The 24,347-nt window shown below is 44.7% G+C and overlaps 1 protein-coding gene across 1 annotated transcript in view; it reads left to right on the top strand.

Moving 5' to 3' along the window:
* The window catches only part of ITGB3 (integrin subunit beta 3), an 80,876-nt gene that overhangs the window by 38,279 nt on the left and 18,250 nt on the right, over positions 1 to 24,347 (top strand). The window contains exon 10 of the mRNA XM_089674616.1: positions 12,141 to 12,570. Coding sequence (XP_089530742.1) covers positions 12,141 to 12,570 — 430 coding nt within the window. The remainder of the gene's footprint in view (positions 1 to 12,140; positions 12,571 to 24,347) is intronic.

The following is a 24,347-nucleotide window of genomic DNA, read 5'->3' as shown; positions in this document are numbered from 1 at the left end:
AGTAAATATAGCAGCCTGTGAAAGCTGACACAATTAATAAACATTCTAAAGCGGGTCTTTTTCAGAGCTGTATTTACTATTGGTCCTGTTAGATACAATGATCAGAAACCAGTCAGCATGGTTCCCAATTATGTGATCATTATGATCACTATGATATCACATGGCATTGTTTACAAATAATCTGGTACTAACTGCGTAACGCACTTTGCACAGGTAGAGTTATATTTTGACAGAAGAAATTGGCAGACTATGGCTATTACTGCGAATTGCAACATCTAAAAGTTTTAACAGATTATGTAAGCTGTAAAAGTGAAAAATGCATTTTATTCCCCTTTTATTAAAAAAATATGAATAGAGTATTTTTTAAAACAATGTACCAAAAAATTGTTGTACAGTATATGTCCTTAATATTTATTAATGTAGTGTGGTATTGGGGAGATTATACTAGATGCTTTTTCCAATGAGTTGTGCCTGTCCAAACTTTATTATAGGGCATAGCAGCCCACCTTTAGTAAACAAAATGGAAAATTCATATCGACCTCAGTTGCTCGCACAGGGGTTCTTCGACATCAAAACACAAATTCAAGAAAATGCTAGCCCACCTGGCTATGCTTCCATAGCACTGCTGCTATGAAGGATGGTCCCTCAGACCACCAGCTCTTCAGGCTCACTTAGCCTTGTAGATTACAGCGCCTCACTGCACAGGTCCATACTCTGACCTCACAATGAGAGACCACCTGATTCCTGGAATGAGATTTTCTGTTTCCTGATTGCTTGATGTGGCACACCTGACCCCTGCCTGATACCTCCTGTCTCCTGACTCCAGTCAGGGGCACCTCCAACCCCTGGTGGAGACCTGCTGTCTCTGGACTCCTGGTTGGGGCTTCTTTAACCCCAACTGAGATCTCCTGTCTTCCGACTCCTGGCTGGGGCACATCTGACTCCTGGCGGAGACCCCCTGTCTCCCGACTCCTGGCTGTGGCACCTCTGACCCTGGCGGAGACCTCCTGTCTCCCGACTCCTGGCTGGGGCATCACTGACCCCTGGCAGAGACCTCCTGTCTCCAATATGGGAGACTTGAGCAATCCTCAGGCTTGGTATATAACGACTCTGAGTTCACGCAGGTTGAAGGCATCCAGTAAAATCCAGACACAGGATTGAAGGTTCCATCCCACCCAAGACACGTTGGAACCTTCAAGTTTCAGAGCTCCAATCAAGGACTTCGGAATCTGTAGAAAGCCAAAAACACACCTTTCTCTGCTCAGAAATTATAGTATGGAACATACGTCTTAATGTGAAACCTGTGTCATTTTCTCCTACATTTTCACAGTGGCAGGACCTCACACTGTCACTGTAATTAAGACACAGGGTTATAGTCAAGTGAACTGAGATATATGGAAGCTGCTAAATTACCAAAGGGTTAATGGAAGACCTAATGACCTTTCTTGTGATGAAAATCAGGGGCAGACATACCGGTATTGCTCAGTAGTTGCCTTAGGGATAGTAGTGGACCATATGTGTTCTAACATCCTCCTAGTTGCTTTACTTGCACTTGCCACAAATTTTACCATGCATTTTATATGTTTAGCATTATCATTATTGTTTTACTTTTTTATGGTATAAAATTTGAGCTGGCTGAAACATGAGTAGCCTGGTTTTTAGCCCATGTAAGTTTTATATTTCTCCCTCTTTTTATCATTTTTTTTAAATATTTACTTCCTTTGCTGAGCTCTGTGGTTATTTGTGCTGTTCCTACCTTGCTTACGTTTAGCCACCTACCTCCCTTATTAAATCATCAAGAACTCATCTCTATAATTCTGCCGCTTAAGACACAAGTAAATAAAAAAATATGCACTGAACATGTGTTTTCCACTTACACAAATTCAGTCCATATGTGTCGTGGCATTTAGCCTTCTTTTTTTTAATCTGTCCCATTAATGTAAGATTGAACTGAAAATCTAGTTTGAGAAAAAAAGAAAAACGTTTTCTTCGAGACCATCCACATACAAGGAGAAATGTAGAAACTGATGCTCCTTACTTTAATTTCATTTGTAGATACTGGCATGGGCCAAACCAGGACTCCGATGCACTGAGACACATTGCACATCCACATTTATATAGCTAATGCGGTGCCCTTTGTAACTATCTCCTCAGACATGAAACTCTTATGGTGGCTACAAACGTGATTCTGGCCTTAAAAGTAACATTAAGATTGTTTGATATAACTTTCCTTCTAATGTAAAGTAGAATTGGGGGTAACCCTAACTAATCTTAAAAATGCTCCCTCTGTTTCCTAACACCTATGCTTGCTAACCTGTGTAAGAGAGACATGTACACTTACCTATTTTCATGCTACTCCACTCTGGTCTCGTGATCTCCCGTGTCAGCCACTGAAAAGCTACTGGGGAGAGAAGAGAATGCTCAGCAACAGCTGGTAATGCCTGAGTGGTGATGTCTCCCATAGGCTTACTATGACCCATCCATTGTTGGTTCTCCCTCCTCTCCCCTACAGCAGTGCTGGCTGACACAGTGAAGCCAGATCATGCAGCGGGACCAGAGCAGCATGAAAATAGGTAAGTATATACATCCCTTACACAGGTTATTAGGCATAGGTGTTAGGAGGGGAAGGGAGTATTTTATGATTAGTTGGGGTTATCACCGAATTCTACTTTAAGGATCATGACTGCCAGAAACTGTAGCTACAAAACTTTACGATTGGCTATCGATCTGCCCAGTGAGGAGGGACAGACCCAGGACTGCCGCTGCTCTCATGCACAGTGGCTCTCTTGCACAGAGGTTTTTTACCTTAATGCATAGAATGGTAAAAATCCAAAAGGTTTTAAATTCCACAAAATTGATCCTCGTGTTGTGGTAAATGATCAAGTTTCAGCAAAATACTTTTTGAAACAACTGAATCTATTATCTGTTGTAGGATTCAGATTATATCCCATTACACTACATAGCTGTTACCAAATCCAATGAAAATAATACAATCAGAGTGTAATGTTTGTGTCTGGCCTTGGTGCAGGACACTGCTAGGGATGCCTGCAATTTAATCTCAAGTTCTGTGGAGCCATTTGGGAGAACCAAGGAACCATTGGTATGAGAGTTTGAAAAATTTTCATTTAAATTATAATTATTTTTTTTTTTAGTTACAAATAGAGTGGAACGGGATTAGGTTCAGGTCACCCTCTCAATTTGTTCTGTTTACTATTATCACCGAGACTGACAGTGAAAGAAAATGCCAAATTTTAGGTTGCCACCAGGGGAAGTCTTTCTATAGTCTTCCACACTAATATGGATTCCCTCTGGATTCCTGTTTTAGATATTGGACAGAAAGTGGAGGGAAATCTCTTCTGCAAAAAGATTTGTGTTAAATTTGTATACATTTATTTTCAAGAAGGAAAACATGCCAGTTTCCCATAAAGCTGCTAAATTTGCACAGAATAGCTTGTGGTTACATGTGTATTTTAACTCTCTTTATATATTTCTGTAGCTGTTTCCACATGAGTGCAGCTTACACACATGTACACATGTTTCTTGTTATCTACATCCTGCTAATCACAGGCCTGACATATCTTTGTTGCAAAACAAGCACATGGTGTCAGATCTGATTTATCTGAGGCACTGACAAAAATCAAATGTTCTTTTTGTGACTAAATGATTCAGAGCATTCTGTTTCCAGAGATGATAATTTATAATGAGAAATTTAAACCGAGCAGAGTAAAAGGATAGGTAAACCATAGCAACAGAGAGAGAACATATTTATTCGAAATCCCGGTTGCTAGAGCAGGCCAGATGATTAAAGCTGATATCTGACTGGTGGGTAGTAGCAACAATACTAATTTGTAGTGGTACGATTTGTTTGCAAACATCTAAAGTCTATTTGCACCTTTACTTAAAGTCTTGGATTACTTCTCAGGAGCACTTTCTAGAATTCTGGTATGACCTTCCCCCTCCCTTCCGCACATCTTTTTTAACTATAATTGACCCCTGTTTCCAGTAGGCAAACACTAACTACATAGTTAAAATGAACTTGAACTAAAAAAATTGGATTTTGGTACTCACTATAAAATCCTTTACTTGGGAATCCATTTTGGGACACATTCTTAGGCTGTCTGGTTATACTTCCGAATAAAAAAACATCTGCTCCCTTAAGGACAGAAATACAACATCATATATATATTAGACTGTGGTACCAATAATATTATATCTATTATTAAATATCATTACCTACTACACTATGCATGTTTAATATTATTGGTACCACAGTCTAATTTACAGTATATGTGGTGTTGTATTCCTGCCTAGGAGGGCTGCTGGGTGATTAATAATAAACCTTCCTTCTTTTATGCACCTTTTTGGATGATCACTATTTGTTTGGGATATATATTTATTTCAATTATGGTTTATTTTATATATGGTAGAACTTTTTATTTTTACCAAGGAGGGCAGCCGGGTGTTTATTATTAGCCCTACCATCTTGATTCACTTTTGGTTTATCACTATATTGGTTTAAATTCTTGAGGTTGCCATTGGTTCATGTATTTATCATTACCTTGCGACTGTTGTCTGTAGGGCTCAGTCTAGTGCTTAATTTATTTTGAAACTGGGTGGGGAGTTTGCTATGCGCAGCACCTTTTATATAAATTTATATATATAGTTTTTATGTTATTACTCTACTGTGTGTCTTGGGCACAAGGCTAAACCTTGATGCCCTCGACTCACATGAAGTGGGCTAGACATCACTTAACCTAGAACAGTTGCAGTATCCTGGAGCTGGCACAGCGAGTCTGTAGGGGACGGGGCTGGAGATTGGGTAAATATAGCAGCTGGAGCTGTTTATTGTTTTCAGGCTGCATTGGGGCTTGGAATTTTAGCACTTAAACCCAAGGAGAACTTGGAAGTTCCAGGCAGCGTGAATCTCCAGTCTAGATTTGCAAAAAAAAAAAAAACAGCTGTCAATATATCTGTATTTACTGAACATTTTGACATTTTACAGGATAATATAAACAGACTGCAACACTACAGTTTACTTAATGATGTTCAAAACCACAAACTGATCTCCTAAAACAGAAGACTGTCTTCTAGGGATAAAAGAAATGTTGGCAACTTATATGCACATGACTTGCCAGAGACTAAGATTCTTTGCAAATATGGGGATGTAACTTGTATAAAACTCACAAGCAAAACCCAGGGAGTTAGTTAGGATTGCCATTGTGGTGTTTGGTGTTTATCATTTTTTATGGTGTATTCTATGCTTATACAGTATGTTTGCTATGTTGTGAGTAGCATTTGTGTGTACAGTGGATACAGAGATGAGTGATGGGGAAAATCTGCTTCACCCAGCTCCCGTGTTCTGAAGAGTGCATTCACAGATACTCCCAGGACCTCCAGTTGAAAAGGAGGCCTCTTGGAAGATGTAACTAGTTATTTATGCCTACCAGTAAATTTTTGATGCATAGAAAGTTTTGCTAAAATCACTACCTGGTGAACAAGGAAAGCAGCAGGTAAACATATAAACTGGCAATTCAGTGAGCAGACCTTTGTGATTTTTCTATATCCAGGGATAGTAGCAAGTTGTAGGCATTTAGGCCTATATGGGTATAGCTAAAATCTAAAACATACAGTAACTGTAGTGAGTGTCAAACACAAGGCCCGCAGGCCAAATTCATCCTTCCAGGCCATTTCATATTTCATATGGCCCTTGCACCTCTCCCGCAGCTTTGACACCCCCTCATCTCTTCTCTCACCTTGTCTCAGCAGTCACCAGCAGAGAGGAGGACAGAATTCCTCCACCAGATTCTATTCTCTGTGCAGCCACAGAGAGGCTCATCTCTAACACCCCAGGTCTCAGCACTCTGCAGCAGAAAGGAGGACAGAACTCCTCCTACAGATCCTGCACCTCTATGTGCAGCCTCAGCACCCCCTCGTCTCCGCCTCTCCTGCTCTCACCATTCAGCTGTCAGGGCAGGAGCTGAGGAACGGAGAGGCAGGCCTAACAATGTAACGCACTGGCTGACGACAACCACAACCCACAGACCGAAGTCCCTCAGGGCGCGGAGTCTAAGTCCCAGGCTGCCCTTCACCAGGGCCCCTGATGGTGGGGATGGACTTGACGCAGCCAGGAACCAGGTCGCGGCCCCCGAGACACCTCAGCTGTGGTAATGGCCGCCGCCAATGGTGTGTAGCTGGTGGAGGAGACAAAAGAGTAGTCAGACAAGCCGGGGTCAACAACAACAGGACAAAACAGTACAGGACAGCAGACGAGAATCACAGGTCACGAGCCGGGTTCAGCAACAGAGGGTAAGATCAAAGGAGAATACAAAGAATAGTCAATTTACAAGCCGAATCAGATACCAGGAGAGTCACGAGAGTCAGAACAGAGTAATAGCAACACCAAGACACAAGACACAAGTGCAAAGAGCATGTGCGGGCCACAGGCTTATATGTCATCAGCCACACCCCTCTGGGGGATGGACCACAGAAACCTGAAGGCATAAAAGGATTCCCATCATGCACAGCAGAATCCAAGATGGACGCCAGCACATGGAGTAACATACCCTCAGGGAAAAGGTAGGACCTTGACAGTACCTCCTCCTCAAGGGCCCCTCCCCCTCCGCGGCTCAACAAAAGGTTTCTGAGGAAAGCGGGTATGAAAAGCGCGGAGGAGGGCAGGAGCATGGACATCCACGGAAGGAACCCAGGAACGCTCCTCGGGACCATAACCGCGCCAATGAACCAGGAACTGTAATCGACCGCGCACCAATCGAGAGTCCAGGATCCGGCTCACCTCATACTCCTCATGACCGTCAACCCGGACAGGACGGGGCCGAGGAAGAGAGGTAGTGAAGCGATTGCAGATCAGAGGTTTCAACAGGGAAACATGAAAGATATTGGAGATCCGCATCCCAGACGGAAGGGCAAGGGCATAGGCCACCGGATTCACTTTGCGGAGAATGCGGAAAGGACCGACAACACGGGGAGCTAGTTTGGGTGTGGGCACCCGAAGATTGAGGTTGCGAGTAGACAACCACACCCGATCGCCGACCTGGTATGAAGGAGCGGGCAACCGTCTGCGATCAGCCTGGAACTTCTGGCGCTGAGCTGAGTCCCTCAAGGCCCTCTGGATCTGCCCCCATGAAGAACGCAGGGCAGCAAGATGGTTCTCCACAGCCGGAATGTCCTGTGGTGAGAACCTCTCAGGTAATACCACGGGTTGGAACCCATAGTTGGCCATGAAGGGAGACATCCCGGAGGAGGAGTTGACCGCCGAGTTCCTGGCAAACTCTGCCCACGGCAGGAGATCGGCCCAATCGTCCTGATGGTCTGAAATATAACACCGAAGGAATTGTTCTAAGGCCTGATTGGAACGCTCCGCAGCCCCATTGGACTGCGGGTGGTAGGCTGAAGAAAAGGAGAGACTAATACCCAACTGGGAGCAGAAGGCGCGCCAGAATCTGGACACGAACTGACTCCCGCGGTCTGAGACAATCACCTTAGGTAACCCATGCAGGCGAAAAATCTCCCTGGAAAAGACCGTGGCCAGTTCTTGCGCTGTGGGTAATTTCCTGAGTGGAATGCAATGGCACATCTTGGAAAACCGATCGACGATCATGAGGATGACCGTATGACCCCGAGACACCGGGAGGTCTACAATAAAGTCCATCCCTAGATGTGACCAAGGACGCTCCCCATTGGGAATGGGTTGCAGAAGACCCAAAGGGAGATGCCGTGGAGACTTATTCTGGGCACAGATCGAACATGCCGCTACATAAGAGGCAATGTCGGCACGGAGGGTTGGCCACCAGAATAAGCGAGAGACGACCCAACACAGCTGTTTCTTCCCCGGATGCCCGGCAGTTTTGGCGTTATGGTAGGTACGCAGCAGGCGGGTGCGCAATCCCTCGGGTACGAAACATCTACCCTCCGGCTTCCCGGGAGGAGCATCAGTTTGAGCCGCCAAAATCTGCTCCCCAAGGGGAGAGGTCAGACTGGTGCGAATGGCAGCCAGGATCTGATCTGGAGGTATAAGTGAGATTGGCTCAGAGTCCTCCCTGGACAACTCAGAGTATTGCCGTGATAACGCATCAGCCCTGACATTCTTGGAACCAGGCAAATATGAAACCACATAGTTGAAGCGTGACAAGAACAGAGCCCATCTGGCCTGGCGGGGTGTCAATCTCTTGGCCTCCGAAAGATAAGTCAGGTTCTTGTGATCGGTAAGAATGAGGACCGGAACCGCGGAACCCTCGAGCAGGTGCCTCCATTCCTTGAGAGCCAGAATGATGACCAACAACTCCCGATCTCCAATCTGGTAGTTGCACTCAGCCGAGGAAAGCTTCCTGGAGTAGAACCCGCAGGGAAGTAGGGGTCCATCGGGCGACCGACGCTGAGACAGGAGAGCCCCTACTCCCGTCTCGGAAGCATCAACTTCGAGGACGAAGGGCAACCCAGGATTGGGATGCGAAAGAATCGGAGCCGAAGCAAAGGCAGCTTTCAGAGCCTCGAAAGCTGTGATGGCCTCGGATGGCCACTTGTGAGGGTTACTCCCCTTCTTGGTTAGGTCAGAGAGAGGCTTTGCCAATGTGGAGAAGTTCCTGATGAACTTCCGATAGTAGTTGGCAAAACCCAGAAAGCGCTGAATGGGCCGAAGACCATAGGGACGAGGCCACTGCAGAACCGCCGCAACCTTCTGAGGGTCCATGGAAAATCCCTCCGCGGAAATTATGTAGCCCAAAAAGGCAACCTGGGATCGATGGAACTCGCACTTCTCGAGTTTACAAAAGAGTCCGTTCTCACACAATCGTTGCAGCACCTGCTTGACATCCTGGACATGGGACTCCATGGAGGTAGAGTAAACCAAGATGTCATCCAGGTAAACCACTACGCACTGCTGCAACAAATCACGAAGGACATCGTTTATGAATTCCTGAAGAACCGCGGGCGCGTTACACAATCCGAAGGGCATCACCAGGTATTCGTAGTGCCCAGTTCTGGTGTTAAACGCGGTCTTCCACTCATCCCCCTGTCTGATCCGTACGAGGTTGTACGCCGCCCTAAGGTCGAGTTTGGTAAAGACTGTTGCTCCCTTAAGGCGGTCGAACAACTCAGAAATCAAAGGAATTGGATATGCATTTTTAATGGTAATCCGATTGAGACCCCTATAATCGATGCAGGGCCTCAATTCCCCACCTTTCTTCTTTACGAAAAAAAAAACCCGCTCCTGCTGGGGAAGCAGACTTACGAATGTGCCCCCGGGAAAGCGCATCCACAACGTACTCCTCCATGGCCTTATTCTCCGCAACCGAGAGAGGGTACACCCTGCCACGTGGAGGAGTGGCCCCGGGTTGCAAGGATATGGCGCAGTCGTAAGGACGATGCGGTGGTAAGGTACCAGCGCGTACCTTATCAAACACGTCCCGGTACTCCCCATAGTCGGTGGGCAACGCAGTGTCCGAGGAGGCACACAATACCTTAACCGGCCCCCGGATGCACCCGGCCCCACACTGTGGAGACCATGAGAGAATCTCGGCTGTTTGCCAATTGAAGGTTGGATTGTGCCTCTGGAGCCAGGGATACCCCAAAACCACCGAATAGTGTGGGGAAGAAAGCACCTGAAAACAGGCCAACTCCCTGTGAACAGCCCCAATGGCTACCTCTATTGGCAGAGTCTCGTGGGTAACCTGCGGCGGTTGCAGGGGCCTGCCATCTATTGCTTCGAGAACCAATGGGGCAGCACGAGCCTGCAGGGGAATGGAGTGCTGTGCAGCAAACGAGCTGTCCAAGAACAACCCACCGGCCCCAGAGTCTACCAACGCCTGGGCCGTCACCGAGCCCAAGAAAGGACCACGGTGATCAGTGGCTTATCCTTGCGGAACGCCGGGGACAAGGAAACTCCACCCAAGATCTGTCCCCGACATGATCTCAGGTGCGAGCGTTTCCCGGACGGACCGGACAAGACTGCCGAAAGTGCCCACCGAGGCCACAGTACAGGCAGCGACCCTCCTGACGCCGAGCGGCCCGCTCCCCCTCGGAAAGGCGAGCAAACCCCAGCTGCATGGGTTCCCCACCAGACAAGCTATCCCCAGGAGGCGTGGGAGGAGAGGGAGGAACGGGTGGGGCAGAAAACGCAGGTGCCAGTCGATTGGAAGGACTCCGCAGGCGTTCCTTGAATGAAGGCCTCTCCCTGAGCCTGGTGTCAATCAGGATCAGGAAAGAGATGAGCTCCTCCAACACCACAGGCAGTTCCTTAGCTGCAATCTCGTCCTTCAATGTGTCAGAAAGACCATGGGAAAACGCAGCCACCAGAGCCTCATTGTTCCAACCGACCTCTGCCGCCAGGGTACGAAACTCTATAGCGTACTCGGCCACGGTCCGTGAACCCTGATGCATGGTCATGAGCAGCTTGGCCGCCGAGGCGGAACGAGCCGGTACGTCGAATACCCTACGGAAGGCATCGACAAAACTGGAAAAATCTTGAATCACCGGGTCGTTCCTCTCCCATAAGGGATTTGCCCAGGCCAAGGCCTTGTCTGAGAGTAGTGAAATTAGGAACCCCACCTTTGACCTCTCAGACGGGAAGGCGTGGGGTATTAATTCAAAATAAATACCCACCTGGTTGAGGAACCCACGACACTGACTCGGCTCACCCCCAAAGCGCTGTGAAAGAGGGGCAGAACCAGTCATACCTCTGGGCGCCGGTGATGCAGCCGTCGAGGTGGTGGACGCAATAGGCGGAGAAGCAGCGGGAGAGACCACCGGAGCGACTACCGGCCTAATAGCACCAGGAGCAAGGTGTGCAGTGCGTGCAAGCAGAGTTTGCAACGCCTGAGCGAACTGATCCAACAGGTGATCCTGTTGATCGAGTCTGGCGACTAGCATTTGAAGCGAAGGCGTGCCTGCACCGTCAGGGTTCATGGCACTTGTGTAATGTCAGGGCAGGAGCTGAGGAACGGACAGGCAGGCCTAACAATGTAACGCACTGGCTGACGACAACCACAACCCACAGACCGAAGTCCCTTAGGGCGCGGAGTCTAAGTCCCAGGCTGCCCTTCACCAGGGCTCCTGATGGTGGGGATGGACTTGACGCAGCCAGGAACCAGGTCGCGGCCCCCGAGACACCTCAGCTGCGGTAATGACCGCCGCCAATGGCGTGTAGCTGGTGGAGGAGACAAAAGAGTAGTCAGACAAGCCGGGGTCAACAACAACAGGACAAAACAGTACAGGACAGCAGACGAGAATCACAGGTCACGAGTCGGGTTCAGCAACAGAGGGTCAGATCAAAGGAGAATACAAAGAATAGTCAAGTCACAAGCCGAATCAGATACCAGGAGAGTCATGAGAGTCAGAACAGAGTAATAGCAACACCAAGACACAAGACACAAGTGCAAAGAGCATGTGCGGGCCACAGGCTTATATTTTATCAGCCGCACCCCTCTGGGGGATGGACCACAGAAACCTGAAGGCATAAAAGGATTCCCATTATGCACAGCAGAATCCAAGATGGACGCCAACGCATGGAGTAACATAACCTCAGGGAAAAGGTAGGACCTTGACATCAGCAGACTCTGGCAGCTGATTCCACCCCTCCTCTGGTCCTCCTCCAGACCCTGCACTTTCTGCTTTCCAGGTCCACCCCCAGCTTCTTCCCAGCAGCAGCAGCACAAGGTAAGGGAGTGCACTGTGATGTAAGGGAAGGAGGGAAACTTGACTTCTGATGGTAGGTGGTTTTTGACTTCTGATGTAAGGGGGTCAGGGTGATCTGGACATTTAGTCTTACAGATACAATCGGCTCTTTGAGGGCAACCATAATGCTGATGCAGCCCATGATGAAATTGAGTTTAACACCCCTGGTGTAGAGGTTATAGTTTCTCCTGGGTCCCTGACGTCACAAGGCCAAACCTTGATGACTAAGTTAATTCAATAAATACCTGTGCATTCCTCTGTGTTAACTGTTGTTTGAGACTGTAGGGGGCTTTATACCAACTGAAAAAGGTGCAATTTTACCTTTAATGAAACTCAAGAGCTGAAAGGGATAGTTAAAAGTTATTCTTCAAAATGCAATGTAACACCAATTTGTTTGCAGTAGTCCTGTGGCTTTTTTCCAGTGTGCTGACCAACCGTATTTAATCTTGCAGGTGAGTTTTTCCATTGAAGCCAAAGTTCGAGGCTGCCCCGCAGAGAGGGTGAAGACATTTACCATCAAACCTGTGGGGTTTAAAGATTCCCTGACTGTGACTGTACATTTCCAGTGTGACTGTAACTGTCAGCAGCATGATGAGCAAAATAGCAATTCATGTAATATGGGAAATGGGACCCTCAGTTGTGGAATCTGTCAGTGTTACTCAGGCTGGTTGGGACCACGCTGTGAATGCTCCGAGGAGGAGTATGATCCCTCACAACAAGACCGCTGCAGCCAAAAAGACAAAGGCATCCTCTGTTCCCGGAGAGGAGAGTGTGTGTGTGGCCAATGCATTTGTCACACCAATGACTTCGGCAAAGTGTGGGGGAAATACTGTGAATGTGATGACTTCTCCTGTCTGCGGTACAAGGGCGAGATGTGCTCAGGTAAGGTAAAACTTTAATGAATACAGCCCAAACTACAACTGTGTATGTGAACATGCTGATAGAGCACATGGTGAAGATATCAAAATGTTTATATGCTTGGGAAACTGATAAGTCCACTTTAAATGGAAACATTTGCTAAAATAATATGGTGGCTGCCTGCACTGACTAATATTTGTGAAGATGCTAGTGGTTTGTCCCGCTAATCTAATTGCTATAGACATTCTGAGATATTGACCTGGAACATGTATGTAGATTAGAAGTACTTACTTCACCTGCTGCATGATTGCTCTGGTTCTGTAACCTAGAAAGCAGTGAAGTCATTGGATCATCGTCATGCCCAGGCAGATAGTAGTGGTGGGCATTTAGAGATGCAAACTTAACAAAGCTTTAAAGTATATCCAAAGCAAAAATATTTTTTTCACTTTTGGATACAGTAGGGAATGGTTACAACGGCTGTAGGTTTCCTTTGCCACCTGTAGGCACAACTGGAAGTGAGAAGATATCTCTTCTCAGAAAGTTGTCACTTGAACAAGTGAACCAAATAGTAGGCCTGCCCTCTATTGATCTTCTGGTGACAAGTCAAAATTGTGGAATTTCAGTCACTTTTGGTGCTTAAAAAAAAATTGTAAAACAATTTGGGTTTAGATCAGGGGTGGACTGACCATTCAAGCACTGCCCGAGGGCCCAGGGTCAGTAGGGGGCCCCATGAGATGCTCCTGGTACCTTTCATTGGCTTTTTCATAGGCTTTTTTGGGTGTGGGCAAGGACACAGGGGCCCCATGATCCCCTATAGCCCAGGGGCCCCATGAGTTGTCAGTCCGCCCCTGGTTTAGATACATGTTCAAGCTGTTAAAAATAATACCCAATTGTTTAAGTCGTGCTACACTTCCTCACAGCTTCATTTCATTTAATAAAAAACACATTAATATGTTGAAATTTTAGTGAGGTTGAAAACAATACGCCAGGAGTTGAAACTCCCCTAGCAAAGCAGCAGGGTTTTTGGGCACCAAGCTAGGTTCTTTGTATATTACGGAATGTGAAATGATTAGAGCTGTAGGGTGGATTGGACACCCTTGCCTCTAAAGGAGGTTACACACAGACAAGCAGCAGAGGAATTCAATCAGACTGTAGTAAATGTGGGAGTGTCTGTAGCGTCACCAAATGTTCCATTTGAAAAACAATCACATAACATCCTCTATAAACCGCATAGCATTGTCTGCAACTAATATGATTACTATGGGTTGCTGCCAAATATTTCTTGGAATCCTTTATTTACCCACCAAAAATTGTTTGCAAACTTCCTTGGGATTTGCCAAGGTCTACATCACTCAAAAGTGAATAGAAAATCCATGAGTAAAGTAATTTTGGCTGATGTGTGTAAACCCCAGCCAAAGCATGTTACTTTTATAATAGAATGGAGAAGATTTAGATCTGCTGTTGAGTTTTTAATCCTGGCTATGTCCCTGTTAGAGAGGTTTCCCCTTTTCTGGTTACAGGTAGTCAATGGTACAGTAGAAAGTATAAGGAATTTTTCTTTTTTTTAATCTAAACTCTGGTTTTCACCCCACACCTAAAACACCTTCTCTCCAGGGGCCCTCTGGTCAATCCAATGATGACACAGATTGGTCAGAGGACCCTTTCCTCTTCAGTGGTAGTGGTGGGTGCTTCTCTATCCCAAGAGGGGTGCTCATGTGATCCATTGTGACCGCCACTCAGTGCAATAATACTCAGAGCTCAGGCCGCCATGATGACATCCCTCCAGGAGGCGGGTCCATAACAACCCTCCTCTACTATATCCAAAACTTAAAGTATAAATAAAGGCAAAAGTATTTTTTTTTTTAGTTGGATGGAGTGGAGAGGGATTAGAACACCTGTCAGATTGTTATTGCTCCCTGTATCCTGGTAAAGGAGATGCACCCTGTCTCTTTGTCCTATTTATTAATATCATAGAAAGTGAGGGTAAAAGAAAATCCCAGATTTTGGATTGTCACCAGAACAGGATTAGAGGCAAAATATTCCAATGGGAACACTAGTTCTGGTGACCCTGGGGAAAACCAGGGATTCTCTAATTTTGGTGGGACTTCTTCACTTCCTGTTTTGTGTATGTAACAGGAAGTGAAGGGAAATCTTCACAATGGGAAACAGATGGCAACACAATTGATGGCAATTGACATTGATGGCAACACAATTGGGGTTATAATCCTCCCTTACTCCAAAATGGAAAAACAAACTTTTGCTGTAGTTTTACTTTAAATTACCGTCCATTTTTTGGCTTTTACTTACCTGTTTCCATTTTCACTTCTTGGTTTCCCTGAAGCAGTGGTAACGTAGCATTAGCCTTACAGATGCATCTTTGGAAGGTCAAGTCACCACTACCTTTAAACACTGAAAATATTACTGAGCCCTGAGAAATGGGGAGTGGGTTTGCCCCCAAAATGCATTGCTGTTTTGTGAATCATTAAAGCTTTTCTGGAATCTTTTATGAACTTGCTCTGGCACCCCTTCTTTTGCTTTAAGCTTTGAGTGACATTCCTGGCTACCCACTGGAGGGTAGGCCTGGTTGCATGTGAGCCACTTAACCAGAGCCAGTTAGCTCTGTCTTTTTCTGTTTGCTATTATAGATTAATAGGCACTGAAGTCCCAGCAACTCTTGGATTATTCCTTTTGCATTCTATATAGTGTATGGCTGTCTTCTGATAACAGGCACCTCAAAGTGACAAACCCATGATGTATACACTCACCGAGGTACATCTGTTCAATTGCTTAGTAACACAAATTGCTAATCAGCCATTCACATGGCAGCAACTCAATGCATTTAGGCATCTAGATGTGGTGAAGATGACTTGCTTAAGTTCAAACCTAGCATCAGAATGGGGAAGAAAAGAGAATTTAAGTGAATTTGAACATGGCATGGTTGTTGGTGCCAGATGGGCTGGTCTGAGTATTGCAAAAACTGCTGATCTACTGGGATTTTCACGTACAACCATCTCTAGAGTTTACAGAGAAGTGTTTACAGAGAATGGTCCGAAGAAGAGAAAATATACAGTAAGTGGCAGTTGTGTGGATGAAAATGCCTTGTTGATGTCAGAGGAGAATGGGCAGACTGGTTTGAGATGATAGAAAGGCAACAGTAACGCAAAGAACCACTCATACAACCGTTCTCTGAACGCACAACACGTCGAACCTTGAAGCAGATGGGCTACACCAGCAGAAGACCACAACGGGTGCCACTCATGTCAGCTAAGAACAGGAAACAGAGGCTACAATTCGCACAGGCTTTCCAAAATTTTACAATAGAAGATTGGAAAAATGTTGCCTAAGCTGATGAGTCTTGATTGCAGATGCAACATTCAGATGGTAGGGTCAGAATTAGGTGTAAACAACATGAAAGCATGAGTCCATCCTGCCTTGTATCAATGGTTCAGGCTGGTGGTGTAATGGTCTGGGGGATATTGTCTTGGCACACTTTGGGCCCCTCAATATCAGTTGAGCATTGTTTAAATGCTACGGCCTACTTGACTATTGTTGCTGATCCATTTATGACTACAGTGTGCCTATCTTCTGATGGCTACTTTCAGCAGGATAAAGCACCATGCCACAAAGCTCAAATCATCTCAAACTGATTTCTTGAACATGAGTTCACTGTATTCCAGTGGCCTCCACAGTCACCAGATCTTAATCCAATTGAGAACCTTTGGGATGTGGTGGAACGGGAGATTTACATCATGGATGTGCAGCTGACAAATCTGCAGCAGCTGTGTGATGCTATCATGTCAATAAGGACCAAAAATCTGAGGACTGTCTCCAACACCTTGTTGAACCCATGCCACAATGAATTAAGGCAGATCTGAAGGCAAAAGAGGGTTCTAGCAAGGTGTCTATAATAAAGTGGCCAGTGAGTATATGTGGATGCTTTGTCAGATGTGCTTGTTACAAACACAGTGATATGCCTGCAAAGGAAACAGTGAAAGGAGTGGCCTACAGATTATGTGTTTAGATAAAAGTACAGTACGTAGGAAGTTGTAATACACAAGGTGCAGTACAGAAATATTGTGAAATGTGGATGTGTAACTACTATGAGCTGTTTATTAGAAATTGGTAAATATATAACAACTCCTGTCTATGACCAGAGAAGTGGCTTGTCACACTTTATTCTAAATTACTAATTCACGGGGAAAGCTGTAACCATTACAGCTTACATTCTCCTAGCCATTGGTGTGACAGTTAATTACTGCCTCTAGGGCCGGGATTTTGTGTCTACTAAATCATTGCTCACCTTCCTGTTCTAGAACGCGTAATCTGTTATCGTCAACAAAGCATTAGATGACAGATTAGCTGCCTAGCCATGGTTAATCCCCAACTCGTGGTTTCAATATCTGGTAAAGTTACAACATCAGGAGATGACAATTATGACTATGTATGTCTGCAGACTAAGTTAAAGTAGTATTAAAGTCTCAAAATCTTTTTTTATCTTAATACACTGAGCACAAAACATAAACAATCCCCTTTAAACTATTTGTTATAATTCTTAACCCAGCACCTGCAGTTTAAACTTTCAGTCCTGCTCTCTCAGTGCTGCTTCCCTAAACCTTCAGTCTTCACAAGAATTAACAATGTACAGCACAGTCTCCAATAATTCTGTTAGTTTAGAGAAGGATGGGGGGGGTGAGCAGGGGAGCGCCTTGCAATCTTAGGCTATAGGGCTGTGTGTTTATTTTGATGCACACAGTGTAGGGAGACACAACTTTAATTTCTGCATACATGAGTGGTTCCGTAGGATGCCATAAGACAGGGGTCTCCAAACTTTCTAAACATAGGGCCAGTTTACTGTTCATCAGATTTTTGGGGAGCCGGATTGTGGCCATTGGTAGTAGATATTGTTCTGGTATCAGTGTGAGTAAACAACTCATCTTTGGTATTAGGGGGAGGAATAGCACCCCTCCATTGGTGTAAATGGGAGGAATAGTGCCCAGTTGTGTCAGTAGGAGGAATAGTGCCCCATTATTGGTGTCAGTTTGAAGAATAGTGTCCTATTGTTGGTGTAATTGAGGGGAAATAGTGCCCCATCGTTGGTGTTGGTGGCAGGAATATTGCCCCATCATAGGTGTCAGTGGGAGGAATAGTGTCCTATTGTTGGTCAGTGGAGGAATAGTACTCTATCATTGGTGTCAGTGGGAGGAATAGTGCCCATCATTGGTATCAGTGGGAGGAATAGTGCCCCATCATTGGTGTCAGTGGGAGGAATAGTGCCCCCATCATTGGTATTGATTGGTGGGAGGAATAGTGCCCATCATTGGTATTAGTGGGAGGAATTGTGCCCATCATTGGTATTAGTGGGAGGAATATTGCCCCATCATTGGTATCAGTGGGAGGAATAGTGCCCCATCATTGGTATCAGTGGGAGGAATAGTGCCCATTATTGGTGTCAGTGGGAGGAATAGTGCCCATCATTGGTATTGATTGGTGGGAGGAACTGTGCGCATCATTGGTATTAGTGGGAGGAATATTGCCCCATCATTGGTATCAGTGGGAGGAATAGTGCCCTATCATTGGTATTAGTGGGAGGAATAGTGCCCCATCATTGGTGTCAGTGGGAGGAATAGTGCCCATTATTGGTGTCAGTGGGAGGAATAGTGCCCATCATTGGTATTAGTGGGAGGAATAGTGCCTATCATTGGTATTAGAGGGAGGAATAGTGTCCCATCGTTGGTGTCAGTGGGAGGAATAATGCCCCATAGTTGGTGTCAATAGGATAAATAGTGCCTCATTGTTGATGGCAGTAGCAGTGATTATGGCCCATTGTTGGTGGGAGGAAAGGAATGGTGTTTTGTATCAGTGGGAGGAAACGTGCCCCAAGGGCCAGATAAAGGCAAGCAAAGGGCAACATCTGGCCCCCAGACCATAGTTTGGAGACCACTGCCATAAGAGAAAGGAGACACTCTAAACAGGAGACCTGGGGCTGCAGTCATGGCACAAGTTTAAACTGGAAAATAGACAAGGATTAAATAATGAATAAAAGAAGCTGCATACATAAATTATTAAATCAGCCACTGAAAGTGCTTAACAAACTGAAGGTTTAATATCATTTAAGCTATTAATTAAAGGGATAGTAACTGTTTTGCAGCTTAATAGGAATTATGTTTATTTACTAAAAGTGACATTTTGGGCAAACCTCTTACATGTCAGTGGGCTGGAAACGTCTCCTTGAACATTCTCTACAAGGTACTACAGCCCTTCTCCTTTATACATACACCTGCCAATGGAGCCCTCACATGATCATGTGTTCCATCTGGGAATTTCAATATCTGTGCATACAGCTGACAGGCTCAGAAGATTGGCGCAGTCCATAGATAGCTAAATAATCACCTCATTCAATCTAGAACAACATAATCTATCCATGTGCCACCTACCTGTGAAGGTTCTTTTAGAATATAGTTGTATAAAAATAAGTGTGTCAAAATATAAAATGAATGTTTTTGCAGAGTAATGATCTTTTCCATACAATATTCAGGGAGTTCAGAAAGGCGTGTCGGCAGCTTTCCCTTTCCATACATCTGAGCTATGTGAGGAATCCACAGCTTGTTCTCACCTGCACAGGCACACAGTGACACACAATACTGGAAGATTTGCACTTTGACCTTTTCTTTTTTGGCTCTGTCAGGCCAGGTCAGATCACATTACACTCTCTTTATGATGGCAAGCAAGTTGTTTTTTTTTTTTGTTTTTTTTTTACATAAATGTGCATTTTGCTTTGCGTTAATGCTCCAGTAGGCATTATTTTTCTACAGGCATTATTTCTGTAGCTGCTATTCCTTTTAAATGAGACTTACTGAAAGAAATATAATCACATTAATACAACTCTAATTTTTTACTGTATGCGTTCTACTGGGGACATAAACCACTCGCCCTCCCAAGGATTTACCCCTCTTCCTGACCAGGCCATTTTTTGCATTATGGCGTTGCGTTACTTTAACTGACAATTGTGCGATCATGCAACACTGCACCCAAATGACATTTTTTGTCCTTTTTTTTCCCATAAATAGAGCTTTCTTTCAGTAGTATTTGATCACCTGTGTGTTTTTTATTTTTTGAGCTATAAACAAAAAAAGATCGACAATTTTGAGAAAAAAACTATATTTTTGACTTTTTGTTATTAAACATATCCAATAAAGAACATTTTAAAAATCAATTTACGTCATAAATTTAGGACAAAATGTATTCCGCGACATGTCTTTGCTAAAAAAAGTCCTAATACGTGTAAATTAATTGGTTTATGTGAAAGTTATAGCGTTATGGCGGTATATATACTGTAATTTTGTTTTTTTTACTAGTAATGGTGGCGATCAGCGACTTATAGCGGGACTGCGGCAGGCATTCTGACACTGGGGGGAACTGACTTGGTGTCAATGACATCCCCAGTGACACCAATACAGTGATCAGTGCTCAGTGCTAATAAAAAGCACTGACACTGTACTAATGGCACTGGGCAGGAAGAAGTTAACATCTGGGGTTCTCAAAGTGTTAACTGTGTGCTGTTTCACATTATGTGCTGTGTGTGTGCTTCACTGTAAGCACACTGCTTTGTATGGCTCTGCTATGCAGAGCCATACAAAGCAGTGTGCAGGAGCTGACAGGGTTGAGAACTGTATTGCTTACATACAGTTCTCTCCCCCGTCGGTAATACTCGGCGATCACCAGGTGCCGGCGAGTAATAACAGGCCGGGACCCGGTGATTGACAGCTGAGGCTGTGAATGGCGCGGCCCCCTACCCGGAACTGAAAAATCACTTATATATAAGTGATTTTGCACACCCTTGCCACCCTGTAGCAGTATTTCTGCTGTAAGGTGAAGTGGTTAAAGTGATATTAAAGTCAATTGTTTGTTTTTCATTAACCTCTTGGCACTGGCCGCACACAAATGTGCGGCTTCCCGGCGTCTGGGCCTTGATGCCGAGCGGCCACACATTTGTGTGCAATTAAGAAAAATATATGTGCTGAGGGCATGCACCCTGCTCGCTCCCAGCACACGTCTCCTACTCACGGAAAGGTCCCGATCTCCTCTTTCAATCGGGACCTTTCCCGATCATGTGACCGCAAATCACGGTGGTCACATGACCCTAAAACCTTGCCCCGCCTCCCGGCTTTTGAAACCCTTAAAGGGCTGGGAGGCGCTGGCACCAAGGGGTTAAAATAAAAAAAACACAATATTTTAACACTTCTGTGCATTTATATTGCACAGAGCGGTCCTCTTTTCTTCTAAGTGTCCCCTCAGCAGGCCAAGTGCTATGGGGCATGGGGGTACCTGTGCAGGCATGCTCCCGAGCTGGGAAGTGCATCCTTAGACACACACAGCGCAGCTAAACCACGCCCCCCACTTCCTTCTCACAGCATTTTACTGATAGCAGGAACCTAAGGCTATATAGCCTGTGAATTCAGGAAGAGAGGAGAGTTTGGCTGCCAGCAGGGACAGTACTGGATGAGAGGAGATGAGAGGTGTCAGGTAAGTGTTTGAAAAGGGGGGGGGGTGGGTGGGAGTGGGAAAGAATTAGTGGTTTGTTTTTACCTTAATGCAGGGAATGCATTAAGGTAAAACCCACCTAGGCTTTAGAACCACTTTAACTTCCATCTCCTGCTCCAGAGATGCAACAGGAAGTGAGGTCTTGGAACTAGGAATCCGCATTCCTGCTTTCAGAAGCCTCTGTAACAAATGGTTCTGCTTTAAAAACAGCTGAGAAATAGCTATAACAACATGGAGACAAGCAAAACATAGAGTTTTAGAAAGACAGTATAACCACAGCTAAAACACACAGAGTGGGCGATACTTCATGTTAAATGTTTGCGCATGGTGGAGCAAGCAAAGATAACAAAGGGTATAAAGTTCATCCCTTTTATTCCCTAATTTAACGTACTGCGTTCTTTTCCCTATTAGCTTTCTTGTACAGCCTAAAATTAGATGGCAAAAGATGCCAGAAGGAACTACATGACTGGAGAATTAGCTCATTTTAGCTAGGGATGCCCACATACTGGGCAAAATTGTTACAAAATATAAATGTTTACAAAGATGTGATGCAACATTCTTCCCACGAAGGGAACACAAACAGCTGAATAGACTTCAATACACCAACATCTCAAGAGATTCAGTGAATTAGAAAGTTCTGACCAGTGTTTTTGCAGCCAGACTGATTAGGCATGGATTAAAAAAGATAACCTGTTCCTGCATCACACAACTCATAGACAGTTAAGGATTGATCACTGAACACGCAAGGAATAGAGGATGTGAATGGAGGTCTGAGGGAGTTCCTGATGTCTCAGTTCTGGATTTTGCAATGCCTCACTCTGTGGCTAATGGAACCACCCTTTCACGCTGAGTCAACTGTCTAGAAATATATACCGATTCTCATATTAAACATTGCATCAGAAGCCTCCTGTTCACATTTTTACTCTTAAGTGAATGACAAGTCTACCCCTTGTTTGTGCATATACTGTACATACCTGTCCTATGGCAAGGGCCCCTGTGGAATACTACTAGACTTTTCTGTCCACACTTTTTATTTTTAAACTAATGTACTTCAATTCTCCAGTGTCCACAGTATGGCCACAAATATGCACTATAGAGTGTGCATTTTGATTATAACAATGATTGCATTACTGTCCATGCCATTATGTCCATCATGTCCACCAAATCATAGACGTGCTCCCATTGTCCATATTAATGGTGCTGGTGACCCACAACAGGAACTAAAAACAAAATTCCAATTTTTTGGTTTAAACTCATGCAGTCGCCAAGGAAGTCCAGGGTTTGGCTCGAAAGCTTGTCTCTGCGTACTATTGAAAGGCATTGGTGAATGGGGGCTGAACACCAACATCTCATTCTCTAGAATACTTTTTATTGAACTGTCAAATGTAAAGCTGGTAACATGATGTCCTTGGCTGGAGGTCACCCCTTAATGCGCATCACCGATAGCCGCTCAATCACAATAACGCCACTGGTGTCTTACAACAGGAATTAAAAACAAAATTCCAATTTTTAGCTTAAACTTCTCAAGTATGCAACTCCACTCCAGATCTGCTCTTCATGCAATCGCCAACGACGCCCTGGTGGCTGGCTCAAAAGCTTGTCTCTGCTTACCACTGAAAGTCATTGATGAATGGGGCTGCACACCAACATTTCATTCTCCGGGATTCTCTTTTTATGAACCATTAAATGTCCTACTGGCAAATTGTTGTTCCCCTCCAGATGTCATCCCGTTTCACCAATAATGACTTGATCACGGTTGTCTACAAAAATGGTGCGATGTCCTACAACACGACTTAAACGCAAAATTCCAATTTTTAGTTTGAACTTCTCAAACAAGCAGCACCATTCTAGATCTGCGCCTCATGCATTGGCTAAGGATGTCTTGGGGACTGGCTCAAAAGTCTCTGCATACTATTAAAAGTCATTGATGAATGGAGCGCCACACACCAACAACTAATTCTCCGGAATACTGTTTATTGAACTGTCAAATGCACAGCTGGTAACATGATGTCCCCATCTGGAGGTCACCCCGTCTTTACGCGTTTCACCAATAATGGCTTGATTGCAATTGTCCACAATAATTGCGCCGGTGTCCTACAACAGAAATGAAAACCACTATTCCAATTTTGTTTCAGTACTTGTATCTGTCTTCTGCTGCCATCCATCATTACTAATTTCCTCCAAGGAGCAGGGCCCTCCAATCCCTCTTGTATTGAACTGTATTGTTGCTGTATTGTCTCCTGTTATATTGTAAAGTGCTGAGCAAACTCACTCAAACTCACTGTATAATAATAAAAATAATAATAACAATTTCCTGTACCAATCTCTATGGAAGAAAGGTATTAGCCTAGGAGGAGTCATCCCTATTGGTTATCCTAACCATGGCTTACAAAGCAATTAATACAGATATCTCAAGAGGTTATATGTATGAATAGGCATACACTGATTTTTTTTTAGAAATATTCATTTAATAATGTTAGAAAGTTGCTATTGTGAAATACTGGGGAGTTTATGTTTGCTAAATTACAGGGAACAGTAAGCCATTCCATGGGAAGAAGATATAATTGTGGGTAAATAGCAGGATGTGAGACAGTTCGTGTGGGATAAGTAGCCATTAAAATGTTATTTTTTGTAATTTATAAACATTACAAATTTGTTATTTTGGCTATAATTCTACACAATTTGCTTGCATCACAGTTAATGTTACACTGCGAAGAAGAGCTTTTCCATCAAAACTTGACATGAGTAGATATGGTGTACGTGTCATGTCTCATAATTATGAACTGGATCAGGTAGTAGCCTTGCTATCTGAGTGCAGAATGTTCAAACATACATATAGGAGCAGGACACAGCAGCTGACTTTTCATTCTTGGGGGTCTCTCAGGATTTCAGTGTCTCCCAGGACTGCCACAAGCATCCTTACAGCTCTGCAGTCACAGGCAGCAAGCTATGCTGAATAAAGTTTTTCTAATACTGCCAAGGCTAATAAAATGTGAGGATCAGCACCATCTAACACATGCTTTCTTACCCAGGGCTCTGTAGAACCCTAAGGTTTCTTCAGAGGTTGCTAGAAATTCCTTAAGCAGTGGCAGAGTAATTTTTCACCTATATCTACCACCAATATTAGGGGCAGAATTTTCCACTGACATCCAGTGTAAAAGTTCACTTCTACACTGACCATCGATGTAAGGGGACACTTTCTCACTGATCCTCAATTTAAGTATTCTCCACTGTCCAGCAAAGGGTGTTTCTACCAATCA

Source organism: Staurois parvus, unplaced genomic scaffold (assembly GCF_062004578.1).
Source record: "Staurois parvus isolate SC_StPar_1 unplaced genomic scaffold, SC_StPar_1.0 ptg000151l, whole genome shotgun sequence".
Classification (NCBI taxonomy): Eukaryota; Metazoa; Chordata; class Amphibia; order Anura; family Ranidae; genus Staurois; species Staurois parvus.
This window is presented reverse-complemented; position numbering and strand designations above follow the sequence as displayed.